The sequence below is a fragment of the Tiliqua scincoides genome, chromosome 4, assembly GCF_035046505.1.
Source record: "Tiliqua scincoides isolate rTilSci1 chromosome 4, rTilSci1.hap2, whole genome shotgun sequence".
NCBI lineage: Eukaryota > Metazoa > Chordata > Lepidosauria > Squamata > Scincidae > Tiliqua > Tiliqua scincoides.
In genome coordinates this window covers 144,149,069-144,171,414 of record NC_089824.1, presented here as the reverse complement: position 1 = coordinate 144,171,414, position 22,346 = coordinate 144,149,069, and the positions used below count along the sequence as shown (strand labels likewise).

Here is a 22,346-nt window from a genome sequence, read left to right as displayed (position 1 = left end):
TGCTCACCTGAGGAGGATGCTGAAAGATGTACCTTGGGCCCATGCTAACTGTAGCATCCAAACTATAAAAACTAAGACCTTCAGCTATGCCAACCACATAGTGTCTGGGAATCTTCTGTATGGGCACTACTGCATATGATTACATTTCCAGTAACTTGAGTCCATATGTAGGCTCGGACCATAAGCATGATCAACAGATATCCTGAGGCAAGTCACTCAGTGCCACATTTTATTTTCTCTGTGAACAAATCTCATTCATCAACAATAAGATAAAACAAACATTGTACATGATAACAAAAGGTGAGGCCTAGTTTTCAAGTACATAGAATTAATGAAGCTTATTACCACAATGTCCTGATAAAATTCCCTTATGCACACAACCAGTGTATTAGTGCACTGTAAAGCTCATACACCACAGTGAAGCACATAAAGTTATTTTGGAAAGTCTATCGGTATATACTTTCTCTGAACACAAGGAAGCCCTATTTTCAAGCAGTTGGTGGTTTTCCCACCCAGCAGATTCAATTAGGTTATTTTATGGACTTTTTTTGGTTTTGTTTTCAGTTCTAATGATTCATGGAATTCAAGAAGCAAAATTGCCCTAGGTAAAAGGATTGATCTAAAGGGCTGTATTTAACAGCAGAAATCAATATTTCCTACAGTATTTTTGTTTCTGTTGAACAAGTGTTCAATATGTCACAGCAAAAGTCCACAAAGTGACTTAAGTTTATATTGATAAAGTGACATCTTAAATAAGGTTCTACATATTGTCTAGACCTTCATTACAGCGATTGGGTAACTATTTTAGAAAAAGTAAAAGGGAAAATTTTTGCTTGAAGAAAAGAAAAAGTTCAGGTGGTAGTCTAGCATTTTTATTCCAATAAAAATGTTTAGGATTCCTCTACATTCATGTACATCTACTGTTCACTTACTCACATGACCAAATTCAGAGTCCCTTATGCAGAATACAGAGATCTTAGCCTGAGATGCTTTAAAGATGTAGGCTAGGTTTTTTGTGTTCCCCAAAAGGACACTCTCCACTGCAAATAGTCTACATTGTCCATTCCAATTGTCCTGATTACCTTCTGAAGAATGAAAAATAAGATGACATTTGTATAGATGATCTGTTTGCCTCTCCAACAGGTGATCAGCAGAGTCAGAGCTGGTAATATATGTTCCAGAGAGTATTATCATCTGGGTTTTCACCTGAATTCTAGATGTAAAGCTTCACTTCCCTGCAGTAACCCTGCAAGTTCCCAGCGAAGGAAATCCGTTGCTGTAGTGATGTTTCTGATCATGGAGTGCCTTCACTGGGTCAAGAGCAACTGCGTGCAAAATTAATTTCACTGGAAGTAAATAAAAGTGGTATGGGGGGGGGGAGCCTGTGTGTGTACAATGAAGCCTGCACAATATCACAGAGCAAGATAACAGTCTCTGAACTTGTACATAATTGTATTCTAAATTGACACGACAAGGTTTCAACAAGACAAAACTGTAAAGTAACAATGCAAAGATCATAAGAGGTTATGCAAGGCAGGCACAGCATGACAAGAACTTTCAAGTAGAGAACTTCAACACTCTTTATCCAAATGAATGGTATTTTCATTCAGTGAGATATTCAGTGCAGGCATCTTGGTTGCGCAGAACCTTTTAGAAGATATGTTTCATGTGCTTGATTCCATAGGTTTTAAAGAAAACCATGATGATGAGTGCCCAGAGTCCTAAAATAAAACCCCCAGGGGGGTGCCACTCCTTCTGCTTTGGTTTCTGCAAAGTGAAAATAAAAGTACTGTTAGTATTTGTAGTAGATATTCTCGAATGTGAGGAAAAGTCTTAGGGCCCAATCCTATTCAACTTTCCAGAGCCAGTGAAACCACAATGCAGGTACAAGGTAAGGGAACAAACATTCCTTTACCTTGAGCAGGCCTCCATGACTGTTCCCCCACCTCAGGATGCAGCATACAGCCTGTTAGCACAGCTGCATCAGTGCTGGAAAGCTGGATAGGATTGGGCCCTTACGCTACTACCAAAAAAAGTGGGGGAATTATGTTGATAGGTAGAAAGAGTTTACTGTCAGGCAAACCACACGGTCTACACAAAACAGAGGTAAAGAGTCTGTAGATGCTAATAGTTCCTAGCTCAGATTTAATCACAAATGCCTTAGAGCTTCAAATCTGTCTGCTTGGGTAAAAACAAAAAAACAGAACCTTGGCACAATCTCATGGCAACATGATTCAGTGGAACATACTGGGTGTTCTGTTTTTTCTAATGTGCCAGAAATGAAAAATGCAGATAAGCTGTGGTTTACATTAATGAGAACATGGCTGACAACAAAAGAATGTATATTCACCTTAAAAAGACTACACTGCTCTCATTAACAATAAAACATACACAGCACTGATCATTGTCTTCATTGGTATTCACCAACATTCACTTCCCACGAAAATCAAGCCGAAATATACAAGTCTGCCAGCATACCCTGGTACCAGCTCCTATTTCACGCTACTTCACACAAAGGAAACTTTCTGGTTTTAATTTTCCTAATTAACCCAGAACTTCATATGCATATTGCATTGCTCATTTCATCAATCTCTTTATGCTATCAATCTTTCTTCACTTAGATCTCAGACAAATCCTTACCACCAAGTGGCACCTGACCCTCCTAGACAAATGACTTCAATTTGCAGCCAGTGACACTAAAAGCCTTTCTCGTCTCTTTTGTATAGAACACATAATTTAATTTCTTTAAAGAAATTTATAGGAATAAATATTTATAAGGTGACCTCGGTGGAAGGTTTTACATCTTGTCATACTACCACACCAAGGTTTTTTCTTCTTTCTCCTGCACGCCCCTGGTATTCCAAGGGCGGGGGGGAGGTTAGCTCATGGGATGTGATTTTTTTTTCTTCCCTTTTAAATATTTGAATTCAAGAGCTTACAAAGTAATCTGTTCAAAGCCGAACAGTGAAGCTTTCAAATGCACCAGATACATTATTGATAAAAAGCTAGGGCAACAAAAAGAAAAATAGTGGGGAGAGATGAATGGACAGCCTTCTAAGAAATAAATTTCTCTTGACAACATGGATTAGAGAATTACAGAGTGAAAGCTGCATGCAGTGGTACATGCCAACCAAACAGACACATACCCTTCTTTCAGATGCTACACCTGTTAAATTGCCACAGATTCTCCCTCCTGCTCCAATACAAGGGCTGTCCTCTGGGAAGTCCCTGTGGTTAACCCTTAGTATTCTTAGAAACTCAGCAATCCATGAACCCGTAACAGAAAGGTCCTCTGTTGGTCCAGAGGTGAGCCAAGAGCAGTGACTTTACTTGCATTGCCTCAGAGTCGAGATACACAATGAAAAGTCTCCGTGTTGTTGCATACGTGGGTACACAACGGCATGAAGAAAAGTAAGTGCAAACCAGGCTAGACATAGTGAGCTAGGAGACATATTCATGATGGCAATAATGGGGACGGGGAGGTCTATATACAATCATATCCATATGGATTGTGCTGAAAGGTATACATACAAGCAAATATCCGTGATTTATACTGGTAGAGTAATTTTGCAGTGTTAGAAAACGTCAATCCCAAACATGTGTGTCCATGTCATATTAGGACATATTTTCCAATCTAGTTTCCATGCGTGGGTTCTCCTAGGAATGCTACCAATCAAGACAATTCTACATGGGTGAACATACATCTCCTTCAGTTTTAACCCATCTTCTCGTAATACCCAACCATCTTTAGCATACACATTTGCACAGATAAAGAAAAGTCTGAAGCAGGAGATCCTACATGTGGCTTTCAGCAACTTCCCTGTCTACTGCAGCTGGAGAAGTGCCACTGCAATCACAGGACTTGCTGCTGGCCTGATCAAGTTTTGTTGACAGTCTGATAGTGACTCGGACGGCTTCTGTGAAGAAAAGTTCTGTTGTATGAACCAGCCCTTAAAAACAGGACTATTTCAGGTCATATAAAGCCTTCTATCAATCCAATTTTATTTTTGTTTTTATTTGTTAGGACATGCTGGATTAGAAAGGATGTTAGATTTCCCTCACGTAAGGTAGCTGTGTGCCATTTCAAAACACTGTTGTCACATCAATTGTTAGAAAATCCCACCTTTGTTGCAACAGTGACTTCCATATTTGCCGGGGTCACAGCTTCGTCACTGAGCAAAGTGTTTTGGTTTTTATGATAAAAGCAGTCTAGCCCAAATTCAAATGTAAATGCCGTGCCTTGAAACACATGGGATAAACCAAGATAGCCTCGCCTTGTGACACTCACTCAGTGGTGTCACTAGAATTCGTGTCACCCGGTGCGAGAGGCCTGCGCGACACCCCATCGAGTGGGCGGGGCAATGCCCCAGGTGGGTGTGGTGATGTACCATTGCCCCCACCGGTTTTTTGGCTGTACCTTTTGTTAGAACACAGATATTGCAATGTGGATTGTTTCACTGCATTCTGCATGAAATTATGCATTGACTGATATATAACATAATGGTATTATTCCTCCAAATTCTGATTTTAGTTATTTTGAAAACTTGTAGAGTCTCTCTCTCACACACACACACACACTCCATGTCAACTTACTAACAACTTATTGCAGCAGTTCTCAAACTTTTAGCACTGGGACCCACTTTTTAGAATGACAATCTGTCCAGGACCCATTGGAAGTTATGTCATGGCCAGAAGTGACATCAAGCAAATTAAAATAAATAATTAAAATAAAATAATTAAATAAGGAGGAGCCAGTCCTGTTCCACCAAGTGAATCTACTCCGAAGTACATCCTATTGTGGTCAATGGGGCTTACTCTCAGGAAAGTGTGGGTAGGATTGCAGCCTGTGAGCTCAAGCCTATGCATGTCTACTCTGAAGAAAGTCCCATAGTGGTCAATGGGGCTTACGCTCAGGAAAGTGTGGGTAGAATTGCAGCTTGTGAGCACACTCATATGCATGTCTACTCTGAAGTAAGTCCCATAGTGGTCAATGGGGCTTTCTCTCAGGAAAGTGTGGGTAGGATTGCAGCCTGTGAGCCCAAGCCTATGCATGTCTACTCTAAAGTAAGTCCCATAGTGGTCAATGGGGCTTATTCTGTAGTCTGCCTGCAATAACAACCCCCCAAAAGAGAATCAGTGAGATCTTCAGCCCTCCCCAGTGTCCAGTTTAAAGTTCTTCTATTTCAGGCATATCAGAATAAAGACCCACCTGGCTTTGCAAATGCAAAATAGAAAACTTTCCCCTTACCATTCAAGCCTCTTTTTTGTTCTTTTTAGGGGGGGAGGCTGCCTTCTGTTGCACTCCAGCTCCATCTGGTGTCCTCACATTCCCCTTTGCCTGGCCTGACCACCAGCCAAGGCGCGTCTGCCTACTCATGAGTAAACACGACTGTGAGGCTGCTTTGCTTTCCATAAGGCTCTATATACTGGGAGGGAGGCAGCTGGGAGGGAGGAACCTCCTTCTCTGGTGTTTTTTGGGGCTGCACTCATTGGATGAGGACCATTCTGACGTCCTTGGAGCCTCTCAGCCTGCCTCGACTAAGGCAAGTCTGCCTACTCGTGAGTAAACACAGCCACGTGGCTTCATTTCAGGCTCAGACTCGCAGCTGGGAGGGGGGAGCTTCTCGGGTGTTTTTGGGGGGGCTGCATTCATTGGATCGGGACCATTCTGGTGTCGTTGGATTCCTCTCAGCCTGCCCTTTCCGACAGACTATGGTAAGTATGCCTACTTGCAAGTAAACATGCGATATGGCTCACTTTCACTTTCCATGGGGCTCCATGCATTTTTTCCTTCCCGGTTTTTTGGCCATAACTTTTGAAAGAAAAGAGTGATTTCTATTGTTTTCTGCACTGCACTTTGCCGGCCGTTCCGCATCCAATGGTTTATGGCATGATGCAGTAGCTCCTAACCCCGCGATGTTAGCAAGTCCTCCCTGCAGGGCGTGTCGCCCCCCCAGGCGCATCAACTGGTGCAGCCCGCACCCCCCGCACCCCCTTGGTGACACCAGTGCACTCACTCAACCAAGTTTTTATTCCAACAAAGTTTCTGTTTGAAAATTTCATTGGCATCAGATCCATTTTGAAATTGGAGGCTTGCATGCATTTTTGAATAATTTTATATAATTTTTGGATTTATGCTGCACATTCACCCCTTTGTAAATATCGTCTTTGTTCCAGCATAATTGCTGTTAACAGGTGAAATGCATGCACAAAATGGCACAATGCATCATGAACAAATACATTTAGAAGCTTAAGGGCGGGTTATTGTTAAATTGGAGGAGTTTCTGAATTTAAATGCTAGGTAGCTAAGCAACAGCTGGCTTCCAACTGTGAATAATTTTCTGTCACACTCTTTATAGTTGGGATAGAATCATTATTCTGTGAAACTTCAAAACAGTTAACAGAGCACTGCTCCACATATTCTAATTAAGGAGATGATAAAACAGAGAATTTCCAAATTGGATGGGTCTATAGGGATCCCAGTAGAAAATGCCCAAGATTTTCAGTGAGTGCTTTTCACAAAGCAAACAGCACATGTTGTTGAAGTAAAATGGCATTGTGTGAAAAGAATGGCAAAGATATACTAGAGATTTAGCAGCAATTTAGAATGAAACTTGTTTGATTTTTTTTAAACAACTCAGGATAAAGTTAAGATTACAGCCCCTGCATTAAAACCTCACAGGCAGAAAAGTATGCTGCTAATTTAATAAGGTTTCAATACTTCAGATTTTATTTTGATTCAACAGAATTAATGTTAAAATGGACTATAAGGGGGATTACAATTCTGAATTTCATAGTGTATCCAAAACACATCCACATAGGCATGTTCGGGCAGCAACATATGAAAAACAATAGTATCAGCAATTCTTGAAGGACAATCCAGTCAAGCACTGCTTATTTCTCACTGAATATTTACTCAGGATGAATCATGCTTTCAGTATAAGCATTTTTCAAGCACTTTGGGCAACTACAAAGAGATAAACATTTCCTTGCAACAATCCTCTATGGTAGGCTAGTAACAAACATCTTCACATTAAAAATGGAGGGGAGTTGAGATTTCATCCAGGGACTTCCTGACTTTGTGGTCAGGAAGTCCCTGGATGAAATCTCAGCTCCCCTCCATTTTTAATACCACATACTTCCAACACCATTAGAGTAAAGCAGCTGAGTTCAACTAATAGGCTACTTATGCCAGTATTGTACAGGTGTTCCCAACACCATAAGTTGGCCCAAGTCTAATGGATGCCTGGAAAATGCAAACATTAAATGCAAATGAGGCCAATAGATTTCACCCACCCATAGATACTATATTGTAATTATTGGTCGGTATGTCAGCCAAGTACCAAGATCTTTGCAGGATCAAGAAGCAATCCTTCAAATGCTGAACTTTGGAATAGAAGAACATTGGCTATCCGACTAAGGGCACAATCCTAACCCACTTTCCAGCACCAACATAAGGACAATGCAGCTCCTAGGTAAGGGAACAAACATTCCCTTACTTCGAGGAGGCCTCTGTGAGTGCCCCCCAACTGTAGGATGCAGCACATGTCCCATTGGCACAGTTATGCCAGTGGTGGAAAGTGGGTTAGGATTTGGGCCTCATATGCCTTTCATATAATCCAGTATCAATGCAATCCTTTGAAAACACCCTGATTTATGCAAACTAATTATCTACATACTTTTGATATGTTCTGGCCGTTTGGATAATTGAGCTTATAATTGCTGGTTAAATACTAGATCCAGTATTAATTTGAAATGTTGATTCAGTGCACTCTTCTGCACTTCTTGTGGACATAGTTAGAAATTCATTTTGTCTGGTGGAAGTTTTAAATGCCCCAGCTTTTGAATTAAATTGCCAGCTACAACATGAATGACTTCTGATTACGAAGTACAACATCTGTCAATCACCAGGGTTAGTTTTCAGAGTAGAAAAATATTTAGTTGTTGCTACAGAGGAATTTTACAGATACATGGCCCAATTCTAATGCAGCATTATGCCACTGGAACTAGCGTTTCCACAGCATAATTTTCTGGCTGCTGCGAAAGACAACATGCTGAAGTGCACAGGCAGGCTACCATTGGAAGCAGTGAGCTGCTGGTTCCACACAACACTGAATGCCAGATGCCCACTGCCCCTGGTAGGCTCACACAGGAGTTGGGATAGAGTCTGCGAGGGGGTGGAACAGAGAAGCAACAGGGCAGGGATGAATTGGGCCATGGAAGAGGGCAAGTACAGAGGCAGCAGTGTCCACCCTTAACGCCTTTCACAGGTCTGTTTGGGCTTGCGACGCCATGCACGCTCACTCTCTCTCACTTTTTCTCTCCGGACACATACTGTGTTTCCTTGAAAATAAGACACATTTGTTTGTCTTTTTTTTTTTTTTTGGTTCAAAAAAACACACTAGTCTTATTTTCAGGGTAGGTCTTATTTTTTTTAATGTACAACAATCCAGTCATTCATGTACAAAAATATACCATGCAAAAATATCCCCCCAGCACCCAGGAGGATGCCTGCCTGCCTACTCAGAAGTCAGTCCCTTTATAGTTAATGGGACTTACTCTCTGGAACGTTTGGAGAGCCTCAGAGCCTCAGGGTTGCCTCACTTGCTGCTTCCCGCCTCAGCTCTTCCTCAGCGTCCTCTGCCCAAGGCAGCACAGCAGGTGCTTTCTAGGTGGAGGGAGCGTTCCTGGTCACATTTTCCACACACACCCCCGCCTGAGGACCCCTTCCGCCCCCCGCCCTGTCCTGGCCCTGATCACAACTAGGTCTTATTTTCGGGGTAGGTCTTATATTTCAGCAATTCTCAAAAAACACACTAGGTCTTATTTTGAGAGTAGGTCTTATTTTCGGGGGAACACGGTATATACACATGGTACAGATTCAAGTAGACCCAGCAGGGGCCTCCCCTAGGGCAAGGAAACAAAAGTTCCCCTTCTCCAAGGAGGCCTCCGGAGGCCAAAACTCTCCTGCAAAAGGCAGCAGACACCACATCGGACCCTCTTGTGGGAGGTACTTGGGATTGGGCCGATAGCCTTGGGTGTAATACATAAATGAAATCTTTTCTACAGGCCAATCTTTCTGAGGAAGAAAAAGTTCAAAGTTTAATAGAAATTCCTGGAGAAAGGGTTTAGATGCAAAGACAAGCCAAAAGGTAATTCTCTGTACAATGCCGCATTGCTGAGCAGATGTAAAAACAAAGGACACAATCCAGTCATAGCTAAACATTTCTGGTCATATTGAAGTCAACGGGGAGTGAAGCACACGCATCATTCTCACCTAGAGAAATCATGGGACCTAAAACTTGGTTTTATCTTGTCTATTATTTGCACCCAATTCAGTAAGAGACAAGCAAAGGGTTTTAGCTGTATGCTGCCTGAGTTCTGAGACTAGTGAAAGACCATTTATAACTTGAGTACTAGCCTTTATGACATTTTGGTTAATAAGCAGAAATCGAGGGATTAGACAAAAATGCTCCAAATTGTTTCATAGATTAAGAGACAGCTTTTATGCCGAAATTCTGTTAGGACTTTAATCTTACTGTGGGTATGAAAGAGGATTAAGTTATTAGCAGATAGCTGGAATTATTAATTTTTTCCCTCATGACCCAAAAACCTTATAAATTGTAAGCTTGCATATTTTACCCATAATGGGTTGGTAGACGTGCTTTAGGAGGTGGTGGTTTGTTTTTGTAATGTATTGGTTTCTTAGCAGGGTAGAAGCTTCACGAACATACTGTGCACATTTCAGTATAGTGTGTTAGAAGCAAATATGATGTTCCACAATGAAAAGCAGCCAAATGTCAGGAAAAGCTAGTAAAAATCTTTGTATGGGGAAGAATTGCAAAATTGTAACAAAAATTACTTTGCAATTAAAATATTTACAAGTGACGACCAGTGATGATTCACAGTAAGAGGAGCAAAGCTAGTGGGACAAAGGAGATCCTACTACAAAACCTATACAGGTTGAGCCTCATTATTCCAGAGGGTTCCCTTCCAAGAACTCAAGTGGATGGCAAAAAACGCACTATAGCAAATCAATTTAAAAAACAAAGTTTCTTTGCTCTGGTGATTTACAAACAGCCTTGATTACCTTTGTAATGCACACAGAGGCCATCAGTCCAGGCGCTTAGGCTTCACTAGGAGGCAGCAATATCTCCCTTCCCCAGCCCCAGCAAGGGGGAAAGAATGGAGAAGGTGATAATCGCTGCCATTTAGCCTTCTTTCAAGTGCTCAGGGGGAAGGGAGAAGCCTGCAGAGAGAATGATTGATGGATTGCCAGCCGGCTGCCTTCTCTGGCATTATTAAATGTCTGTTTTCCTTTAATTTAAAGGAATTTTAAAACATTTTAAAACATTTTAAAATATGTTTTAGAGATCCTACTATCTTTCCATTGTTAAATATGTCTGACCGTATGAGAGGACATCCAAAAGAAAGCTCTACCATGGAAGAAAGTTACCTGAGGTGACTTTTCATCACTAAAGGTTTATAGTATAAACCTTTGTGTCAAGTCATCCTAAATTACTGCAGTACATGTAGTCAGATATGAACTGCTGCAGAATTCCAGGAATACAATTAGCATACTTGTTATGTATAATTCTTATCTTCCGATTGCATAATGGATCTGGGGTCTAGCAAGCAGACTGTAGAGTAGAAGCAAACTCAGTTTGGCGGTACACTCTCATCATTGTTATCAACTAACAAGACTTTCAGCGTAGAATGAGAAAAATACATGCAGTCAACTCCTCCAGAAAAAAAAAAGACTCAGAAGGACAAAGAACCCAAAACAGAATTTTGTGATGAAAGCCTCCACCATATGGCAACATCAAATAAAGTTGCTATTAACCTTTCTAGGGGAGTTTAGAGAATTCACAGGTTTCCCTCTTTTATCTTTAACCTCACAAAAAATAATAATAAGTTTGGAATCAAGCATCAACTTCTAGCACAAATATTAAAACTGTATTTGTTTTAAAAGGGAAAGCAAAAGCCTAATTAATCAACATCAAATATTTTGGTAGACATTTCCTTGGGATACCCTACAAGTGGTACTGACTATACTATGAATTCTAACACATGTGAAGGGCAGAAGTTAAATGCTCATGTGGCTACAGTTTTGGGCTCAGAATCCTAAGTATTCTTCCCTCTGTAGAACTTTATTAGAGCATATGGAATGTTTCTTAAAATGACTAGGAGTTAGAAGACTGCTGTGCACCTTGTGAAGAACATTATATATTGTTCATATTGATAAATAAGTTCAGGAATCATCTTGGTTATGGAGTTGTCTGCACATCTCAAACCTTTAGTTTTCTGAAAGGAAGGGGTAAAGCAAAACAAAAAGTAGAGAAAGTAATGAAGACCTTCAGGGGACATACGCAGGTCCAAGTTCACACAAAATCTCCCACCACTCAATACCACTCCCAAGGGTACATTCAAGAAGATACTTTAACATGCCACTTGGGTGCTTCATGAATACAGCTTCTTCAAGTTACCCAGAAATATAATCCATGTAATGGTATTAGTTGAAAGACATGCTGCTGTAGTTGTAGGTAACTGAGAACCTATATCTGAGTCAATAAAAAAAGTCGGGTCATCTGTTACATTTTCTTTTCTGGAAAAAATATTGGGGAACTATGGGGGTACTGGGGGGGCTATGCGGGTATTTTCTCACTTTGTGAACAGGACCATAATTTCTTTCCAAAAAGAACATTACAGCACCCCCCTTTTTTTCCCTCTAATGTATGTCTCAAGACACCCAGAGTTACCTCTGCCAAAGCCACGTTTGCTTTTGCTAAGTAGACAGGCAGTTCTCAGCTTGCCACATTGCTGTCGAGTTCAATATGTTTCGATTAATTAGGTTTGCTTGCATAAAAATACTACTCAGGTACAATTTTAGGTGGTCTTAATATACCACCTAGGTATTTAAAAACCCACCTTAAAATATGACACACAATGAGTATTATTAAATTGCTGTGACTTAGCTGTCATGAAAAATGGGTTGTGTTTTACATTGTGTTTTATCATGCTTGTTGGAGTTACAGCATTAAAAAGTGGGTCTGAGGCAGAAGATTCATATTTGCCAGGAATGTGGATGACTATCATTACAAGCAGGGCTTTTTTTCTAATGGAACGCGGGGGGACGGAGTTCTGGCACCTTTTTGCAGGGGCCCCTCCCCTTTGGAGGCATTCCAGGAGGGGGGGAGCAAAATAGAGGCATTTGCTGGGTGGCTGCTGGGGAGTGCAGGGTGGGCGGGTGCCTGGCCCCTGTCTGACCGCACAACGACCCCCTCCTGCCCCCATCTCCAAGCTCTCGCCTGAGCCCAGCCTACCTCTCCTCCCTCCGCGCTCTGCTTCCCAGCGCAGCTTTGAAGCCGGTGGAGGGCATGGGAGGCACGCGCCAACGCCAAGGAGGAGGACGAACAGCCAGCCAGCCAGCCAAGGAGACGGGCTGCGGCACCCACGGAACGCCCAGATACTGGCTTGGCGGAAGAGGAGGGGAAGGAAGCTGGCTGGTGCAGCCCCGTGCCAATCTGCAGCACTAGCCTAGGCGTGTCTACTCAGAAGTATGTCTCATTGTGCTCAATGGGGCTTGCTCCTGGGAAAGGGTGCATAGCCTTGCAGTCTGAGAGCCCAAGCATGTCTACTCAGAAGTAAGTTCCATTGTGTTCAATGGGACTTACTCCCAGGAAAGTGTCATAACCTTGCAGCCTGAGTAGACAGGCAGAGGAGGGGCTCTGAGGCTGCAGTCCTCTCCACACTTTCCTGGGAGGAAGCCCCACTGCCTCTAGTGGAACTGACTTCTGAGTAGACAGGCACAGGAGGGAATCTGAGGCTGCAGTCCTCTCCACACTTTCCTGGGAGGAAGCCCCACTGCCTCTAATGGGACTGACTTCTGAGTAGACAGGCCCAGGATTGGGCCCTGAGGCTGCCATCCTATCCACAGTAAGCCCCATTCACTAAAGTGGACTTCTGAGTAGACATGCATAGGATTGGGCTCTTAGGCTGCAATCCTAGGCACTTTCCTGGGAGTAAGCTCCATTGACTAGAAAGAGACTTACTTCAGATAGACATACCTAGGATTGGGCTCTTAATCCTGGCAGAGATATATATCTGCACCCGTTTTCACATGCTAAGGGCAGGTGAAAAGAGATTCTACATGTGTACAACGTGCTGTCCAGCCTTGCCAGAGATCCTCCTCATCCTTCCCCCACAAGCATGCCCTCCGCCAGCCAGCATTTGCAGCTCCTCTCCAGCAATACACAGCAGCTGCTCAGGGCAGCAGAGAACATACAATTGCATGCCAAGCGCCTTCCCAAAGTCACAGAGTATTCTGATACCTGAATTAAACCATATTTAATTGCTTGTTTACAAACGTAGCTGTTTCTATGTGCACCTAAGGACCCCTCTCCTGTAAGAATTCCTTTTTGGTTCTTACTTCCACAGTTGCTTAGAGTAATTTTATTACATGGAACTCATGTAAGCCATTTTTCGGAATCCATTCACTCCTTCCTCTCCTCGAAGTAGTGCCACACTACATACTACATGCTACAAGTGTACCTGTACAGTATTTTTCCCCATGTGTAGAAAAAATAGCTAGGGGGAAGGGGATGTGGAGATTGACAGTCCAATCCTATGCATGTCTACTCAGAAGTAAGTTCATCTTTAGGGGGGAAGCACATAAAAAATATTTTATTTCTCCAATAAAAACTGGTTTAAAATAAATAAATAAATAAATAAATAAATAAATAAAAGATTAACAAGTTGTGAGTTCCTGCACCTTTTTATTTACAAAAAAAGCACTGATTATAAGTGAAGTTCAGCAGTTACACAGCAACATGGATGTGTGATGTGAACCTCTGAACTTACATAACAAGCTTCCAAATTGTTTGGATAATGTAGGGCAGCTCCAAATTCATTACCTTATTTGCACACATCACTCCATATATCATGAGCTATGAGATGTCTTTGCTGAACTCTCTTTCTTTGAGATCAGTGCAATGCTTCTGATGAACTCTAAAATGTACAACCAATCACTGACATGATATCCTTCAGGAAACTACTTCCATGCCCCCAAATCTAAAACCTCACTGGGTATGCCCATCAGACTCCTCAACACTCCTAGCATCAACTCTACCATTCCAGTTCCTGTATGTCTCCATCTTCCTTGCACCTGGACCTATCTGTAACCCAGACAATTTAGTCCACCATTGCTCCCCCCCCCCAGTTTAGTATTCCTTTCTCCCATCCCACTTCATTTACAGTCGGAGATATTAGGTTGCAATACTCCTTTCAGTCAGGGATTCACAACACAGTCTTTGAGACCCTCTGAACCTTCAAGGCTTTAGGTCTATTGCTAATACAGGTTGGACATCCCTCATCAGGAATTTCAAAATACAAAACTTCTTTGAGTGCCAACATGACTTTTTCTTTTTTTACTTTTCTGACCAAAGAAATAAAACTACAAACTGTGTTTCATGCACAAATTTTGTTTCATGAACAAAATTATTAAAAATATTGTACGAAATTACCCTTAAGCTATATTATAATATGAAACATAAAGGAATTTTGTGTTTAAACTTGGGTCCCATCCCCAAGATCTCCCATATATGCAAGTATTCTGAAAAATGGAAAAATCCAATATCCAAAATGCTTCTGGTCCCAAGCATTTTGAATAAGGGATGCTCAACTTGTATTAGAACTGGCAGTCATCCAATGAAACTGACTGAAGGGAGATTTAGGACAGATAAAAAGTGGTACTTCGTCACTCAGCACAGGATTGATCTATGGAATTCACTACCATAAGATATGGTGATAGCCACTAGCTTAGCAGGCTTCAAAAACGAATTAGACAATTTCATGGAAGACAACTCTACCAATGGTTACTAGTCACAATGGCTATGTGCTACGTGAAAGACCAGAAGCAGTTTGACTCTGAATACAAGTTGCAAGGGTGCAATGAAGGGAGAGCATGCCTTCCTCCTGCTTGGGGAGATGTCTCAGAGACATCTGTGAGAGACAAGATGCTGGACTACACAGGCCAGCGGGGCTCTTCTTTTATTCTGATTTTTTTCTCACAAAAGAGATTGCGTTAACAGTATGTCCATGACTGAATCAAAAAAGGCAGCATCTCAGGACCACTGTGAGGAATGCCCAGCAACTATATAGCAGTTGGGATTACAGTTTACTTTCTATTTAAGCAACCTATTCCCCTTAGGATCCCTGAAAATATATCTGCATAAGAATTCAGTGAATTATCACACCTAACTGCCCTCAAGCTAACATGGCATAGAGGTGAGGATATTAAAGCCAGGAACAATGCAATACTGTTATGCCCACTGAACTACACAGACATAAGCACTCCAGTGCTGCCGTCTCTATTCATTTGCTCCTTTCTATTCCTTCTGAGAACAGAAATAATGTGATGAAAATACCAGCCTCTCTGAATTATTTAGGAAAACAATGCTAGAGGAAGCAGCCCTGGCGAGCAGCCTGCCAATATCTCTCTCCCTCTCTATTCATCAACTCTGTCAAGACAGGTCTATGTGTCACATGGCCACAGTCTAGCAGGAGACTGTGGAAGGATAAACAAAAAATCCCCAGGATACCGTCTCACAAAGCTTATATGGTGGTTAATGTGTGATTAATCTGCATAACTATTTGGAGTGAGGCTTTTCCAAATCTCACACATGGAACTGTTGGTGTAGCATTTTATCCTTTTAGTTCCTGTTAAGTATCCCTGAACCGGTTTGGTAAAGTGCACATGACAACCTGCACAGAGACAGTGTGAGTGTAGCAGCAACATTCTTTCTTCAATACAGGTTTATTAGTAACAATCAGATCTTATTGTTTCAGCTTACCCTCAGGTGAAATAAAGTACGAGCTACAAAACATTAACAAAAACCAAACTTCTTAAGAGTTTTCCCTCCAACTACAAATTATCCTTTACACTGAGCCTTGATAATCTATGTTTAGAGACAAAACACCTATAAAAGTACCAGTTGAAAACAACAAGGGATCATTATCACTAGAATGCCCTGCTTATGAATGGCAATGGGGTATCTTGTTGGACACAATGGGAGAGAGAGAGAGAGAGAGAGAGAGAGAGCAGTAGACTACCCATCTGACACAGCATAGACTTCCTGAGACCTTAAAAACAATTTTTCAAAGAATATAGTCCAATCAGATACCCAGTGGATCACAGCATCTTTCTAGTATGTAGGGTTAAATATAAGGTCAGCTAGTTTGCCTGATGAAATGACAACTCTCATTTGTCATGTTAGAAGCAGGCAACCTGCCAGAGAAGCGGTTGGCCCTTTGGATGGTGAGGGAGGGAAAGGGGAAATAAAAGGAGACTTAGAGATGGCAGAGAAATTGAATGAGTTCTTTGCATCTGTCTTCATGGCAGAAGACCTCGGGCGGATACTGCTGCCCGAACGGGCCCTCCTGACCGAGGAATTAAGTCAGATAGAGGTTGAAAGAGAAGATGTTTCAGACCTAATTGATAAATTAAAGATCAATAAGTCACCGGGCCCTGATGGCATCCACCCAAGAGTTATTAAGGAATTGAAGAATGAAGTTGCTGATCTCTTGACTAAAATTTGCAACTTGTTCCTCAAAACGGCCACAGTGCCAGAGGATTGGAGGACAGCAAATGTCATATCGATCTTTAAAAAGGGAAAGAAGGGGGACCCGAGAAACTATAGGCCTGTCAGCCTAACATCTGTACCAGGTAAGATGGTGGAATGCCTCATCAAAGATAGAATCTCAAAATACATAGATGAACAGGCCTTGCTGAGGGAGAATCAGCATGGCTTCTGTAAGGGTAAGTCTTGCCTCACAAACCTTTTAGAATTCTCTGAAAAGGTCAACAGACATGTAGATGCAGGAGAACCCATTGACATTATATATCTGGACTTTCAGAAGGCGTTTGACATGGTCCCTCACCAAAGGCTACTGAAAAAACTCCACAGTCAGGGAATTAGAGGACAGGTCCTCTCCTGGATTGAGACCTGGTTGAAGACCAGGAAACAGAGAGTGGGTGTCAATGGGCAATTTTCACAATGGAGAGAGGTGAAAAGCGGTGTGCCCCAAGGATCTGGCCTGGGACCGGTGCTCTTCAACTTCTTCATAAATGACCTGAAGACAGGGTTGAGCACTGAGGTGGCTAAGTTTGCAGACGACACCAAACTTTTCTGAATGGTGAAGACCAGAAGTGATTGTGAGGAGCTCCAGAAGGATCTCTCCAGACTGGCAGAATGGGCAGCAAAATGGCAGATGCGCTTCAATGTCAGTAAGTGTAAAGTCATGCACATTGGGGCAAAAAATCAAAACTTCACACATAGGCTAATGGGTTCTGAGCTGTCTGTGACAGATCAGGAGAGAGATCTTGGAGTGGTGGTGGACAGGTCGATGAAAGTGTTCACCCAATGTGCGGCGGCAGTAAAGAAGGCCAATTCTATGCTTGGGATCATTAGAAAAGGTATTGAGAACAAAACAGCTAATATTATAATGCCGTTGTACAAATCGATGGTGAGGCCACACTTGGAGTATTGTGTCCAGTTCTGGTCACCACATCTCAAAAAGGATATAGTGGAAATGGAAAAAGTGCAAAAGAGTGCCACTAAGATGATTACTGGTCTGGGGCACCTTCCTTATGAGAAAAGGCTATGGCGTTTGGACCTCTTCAGCCTAGAAAAGAGACGCCTGAGGGGGGACATGACTGAGACATACAAAATTATGCATGGGAAGGATAAAGTGGATAGAGAGATGCTGTTCACACTCTCACATAACACCAGAACCAGGGGACATCCACAAAAATTGAGTGTTGGGAGGGTTAGGACAGACAAAAGAAAATATTTCTTTACTCAGTGTGTGGTCGGTCTGTGGAACTCCTTGCCGCAGGATGTGACGGCATCTGGCCTGGATGCCTTAAAAAGGGGATTGGACAAGTTTTTGGAGGAAAAATTCATTACGGGTTACAAGCCATGATGTGTATGTGCAACCTCCTGATTTTAGAAATGGGCTATGTCAGATGCAAGGGAGGGCACCAGGATGCAGGTCTCTTGTTATCAGGTGTGCTCCCTGGGGCATTTGGTGGGGCCGCTGTGAGATCCAGGAAGCCGGACTAGATGGGCCTATGGCCTGAACCAGTGGGGCTGTTCTTATGTTCTTATATTTAACTCACACATTTGGTATTTTTTCTGTGTGCACCATCAACATAGAGGAACAAACTACAGCAGTGGTTGTCACACATTTAGCATCGGGACCCACTTTTTAGAATGAAAATCTGTCAGGACTCACTGGAAGTGACGCCATGAGCAGAAATGACGTCATCAGGCAGAAAATTTTTAGGAATTCTAGGCTGCAATCCCACCCATACTAAATCCCATTTACTATCATTGTTAAAAGAATATATATATAGTAGCTTGTTAAAAGTATAGATCTGTAACATTTCCCCAAATGTAGTCACATACCATGGTAGCATCAAGTCTAATATATTAAAAATAAAATATTGACATGAATGGGGACCCACCTGAAATGGGCTCGTGACCCACCTAGTGGGTCCCGACCCACAGTTTGAGAAACACTGAACTACAGGATGCAATTCTACATGTGAAGTTCAAAAATTTGCCACCATTTTAGAAGGGAGTAGGAAACTATACTAGCACTTGCAGCATGAGATTATGGCAAGCTTTAAAATAATCGCTCACTGAGGATAAATAAGATGCACCAGGCAAGCTGTTCCTGGGTGTATTCCATTGCCCTATAATTCTGAAAGTAGCCTCACTCATGGTGACATGCTTCTTCGCCATGCATCCTAGTGCACTTGTATTCAGCCTTGGTCTAGAGGGGGTCTCCAAACCCCGGCCCAGGAGCCAGATGCGGCCCACAGCAAGCCTCTATCCAGCCTGTGGCCAGCCTCTGGCTCCCTGAAAGCCTCTGGCCCACTCGACTGAACATGACCAGACCTGTGCTCTGATTGCATCTGGAGGGTGTTCTGAGGGCCGGAAAGGCTGAGTGAATGAGCCTACTCATTCATTTATTCATTCATCTAAGTTCCATCTCTAATTTATTTATTTAAATTTTATATTTAAATTTTTTTCCGGCCCTCAGCACTGCACCAGATATTTCATGCGGCCCTCTGGCCAAAACATTTGGAGACCCCTGGTCTAGAGGCCACTGAACACGAGGAGACTTCCTCTCTTTGAATTTAGAACCCTAAATGTCCACGGTTCTAGAACACAGGGAGAAAGCATTTCCATATTCAGAATGTGTCTATGCAGACAAACACTAAATGTGGGGATGCTTAGAAGGATGACCAAGGAGCATGTTGGGAGGGGCAGGGCTAGTCCACTCGTTTTTCCCCTACAGCAACATGCGTTGCTCCTTCTCCATCCTGTAGTCAGGTGAGAAACAGACTCATATGGTGCTTTCAGAATTGATTGTATTCCAGGGCTCCATTTGGAATTATATACCTCAATTGGCTGTTTCTCTCCCTAACTTTAAGAAAGGGGAGGGAAAACCCAGACGCTTTATCTTAGCAGCATTTGCCCAGCCAGAATTAGCTTCTGCTTTTCTTTCTGCCCTTCTCATTGTGTTCTCTGTGCATGTCTCCTGTGCACAGAAAGGAACAGAACTAAAATTAGAATTTGACCAGTGGGGTAAAGCAGCAGAATTTCTCTTTTCTTTCCTGTCCCTTTTGCTCTCCAAGAGAGACAGAAACAGAATGTCAATATAGCCATCACTGCATTTGCTCAGGATTTGCAAAAGCATTTGTGCTCTCTCTCTCTGCAATCCTATGCACATTTACCTGGGAGTAAGTCCCTTTGAACTTACAAAGGGAGTAAGTCCCTTTGAGTTACTTCTGAATAGACATGCATAGGATTGTGCACATGCTCTCCCACTCCCTTCTTTTCTCTCTTTCCCCTTTCAAGGAGAAAAAGAGAATGCAATCCCACACCTATGCTATGAAGGCTGCACATGTGAACTGAGGTTCTTTCACCCTCCTACATTTAACATAGCAGCTGACCTTCCTAAAGAACTCCTTAAGGAGCAGGAAGGGGTGCAGGATGTATGTGCAACAGCAGTTTCCTTGTGTTCTGAAAATGGGAAAATATGTATACATGAAATAATCACATGTTCTTCCCCTGTTTACCCTGCCTCATTTTCCTCTCCACCCTCTTTATTGCCTTGCATCAGCTTCTAGATTAGGAGTTCCCTTTGGAGCAGGACCCCTGTCCTCTTACATGTTATAAAGAATGGGGGAGGCTCAGGATGTCCTCTCAAGTCCTTGATTAGTTGCAAAGATGGACTATGGGCACTGTCAGTGTAATTGATGTGATCTGCTGTAGTGCCTAGTAATTATTCATAACTCTTTTATGAATGGCTCAGGATAGGAAGCTCACAACAGTGGCTTGCAAGTCTGTCTAGGTAATTGAAAGGTAAACTGAAAAAACCCTCACATGAGTCAAGATATGACAGGAAGCAAACCTGGAGTAAGGAGGAAAAGAAAGGAAGGAAAACTGGAGTAAGGAGAGGTTCCAGAAAACAGGTAGAGACTTTGTGGTGGCTGAAGGTAGGAAACGCAATAGGTAATTTAAGCTTACTACAAAAGTAAGAATGTAGAGGATTACCAGTTGGAAGGTAAGGAAGAATGAGGACTGAGAAAGAAGGATGGGGGACACAGCTACATATGATTGACTAGAAAAGCAGTGGCAGAAAAAAAAATGCTAGAGAAGAACTACACTGTAGCACATAAAAGTTTTTGATTAACTCTGAAGCAAGGTCTCAAGTCATGATTTGTAGCACACTATTATGACGGAATTAGTTTTTCAAAAATGGAAAATTGAAAAGGAACATGGTATTCCTCTCAATTTTTAGGCAAGCTCCAGAAGTGCACAATTAATGTTCCAAAGCGTGGCCTTTTATGAGTGCGCATTAACCAACTACAAGACTTCTGGCTCATTTTCTCTTTGATTTGTATTTCATATTTCCCTTGCAGCAAGTAAGCATCTCCTATTTGAAATATTCTCCCAAAAAACTCTGAATATATTAATGTAAGTATGTGGTGCCCATGTATGGCGAACAAAAATACATTAAGTGGGCATGCCACAAAACTTTGTCTAGGTTTTGAAGCTTGTTTAACTGGAGAAGTTCAGTAGTCCAAGCCAACAATAATGCGCACCAGTGCTTAAAAGCCATGATAAAATAAGTGTACGACATCATACTGGTAAACTGGGTGGCTGACAAACTGGTGTAAACATAGCAAGACAGATCCTCTACACCAGCAATTTTCAACCTTTTTTTTTTTTTATCTCACAGCACACTGACAAGGTGCTATCAAGGCACATCATCAGTGTTTTGACAATTGACAACGTGCTGCTGCTGGTGGGGGAACAGGAGCTCACATTCCCAATGGCCCTATTAATAAACGACCGTCCCTCAAACTCTTGGGGCACAACTATGGACCATTCACAGCATACCAATCTACCATGCCACACTGGTTGAATATCACTGCCCTACACAATGTTCATAAATGACTTTTTTCCCTTTAAATAATTTTCCCCAATAGAACAGAAGTGGGGAGAGATGTCTGAAACAAGCCTCAGTTTCCTAAATGTAATCACTTGTTCTCATATCAATGAAAACAATCTGCAGTAAGTTCAGTGTCCAGAGATAGAAATAATTTTTAATTTTTATTTATTTATTAGGCTTCCACTGAGCATCCCTGAGTACATCTGTGGATCAAACTCAAGGTGCAAATCCAACCCATAGATTGTTTTCTTTAATTTGCCTCAGTTTCTCAAGTCTTTCACAAACTACGCTATTAAACCTTAAAATCATGATATTAGGCTCTCATCTTAAAACACCATCTGCAGAAGCCCTAATCCCCTTGGAATTTACATCACATTTTCTCTTACATATCTTTTAATTTCTAAAAATTAAAGAGCAATAGCTTAAAAATTGTTTTAATTTATCCTTTCAGCATGGTTTCTCGATTAGCAGAAGCTGCAGAAGGGAATTGAAATACTGCAGGTGACAACTCTAGAACTAATAGATACTTTTCATTTAGGACGCTGGTGTGTTTAATTTGTGTACACCTCATACCGATATCTGTAAATAGATGTAATTAACAATGGGATAAATCTGTTCTGTTGTGTATTATTCAAGGCTATTAAGCAAATTTTCTCGCCATGATATGAAAAATGTCAACTACTTAATTAGCACATCTACTTAGCCTGAAACCCCCCTCTAGTGAATCCAAATGAACATGTTGTGTTGGACTATGAAGAGAAAAAACAAAAAATGAGAGTGAAGTTTGCTCTTAGAGCAATTTTTTAAATGTCTGAATG

At 41.9% G+C, this 22,346-nt stretch overlaps 1 protein-coding gene across 1 annotated transcript in view; it reads right to left on the bottom strand.

Moving 5' to 3' along the window:
- Positions 1-215: 215 nt before the first annotated feature.
- The window catches only part of PIGK (phosphatidylinositol glycan anchor biosynthesis class K), a 126,420-nt gene continuing 104,289 nt past the window's right edge, over positions 216-22,346 (bottom strand). Inside the window, exon 11 of the mRNA XM_066624237.1 lies at positions 216-1,767. Coding sequence (XP_066480334.1) covers positions 1,651-1,767 — 117 coding nt within the window. The 3' untranslated portion in view covers positions 216-1,650. The remainder of the gene's footprint in view (positions 1,768-22,346) is intronic.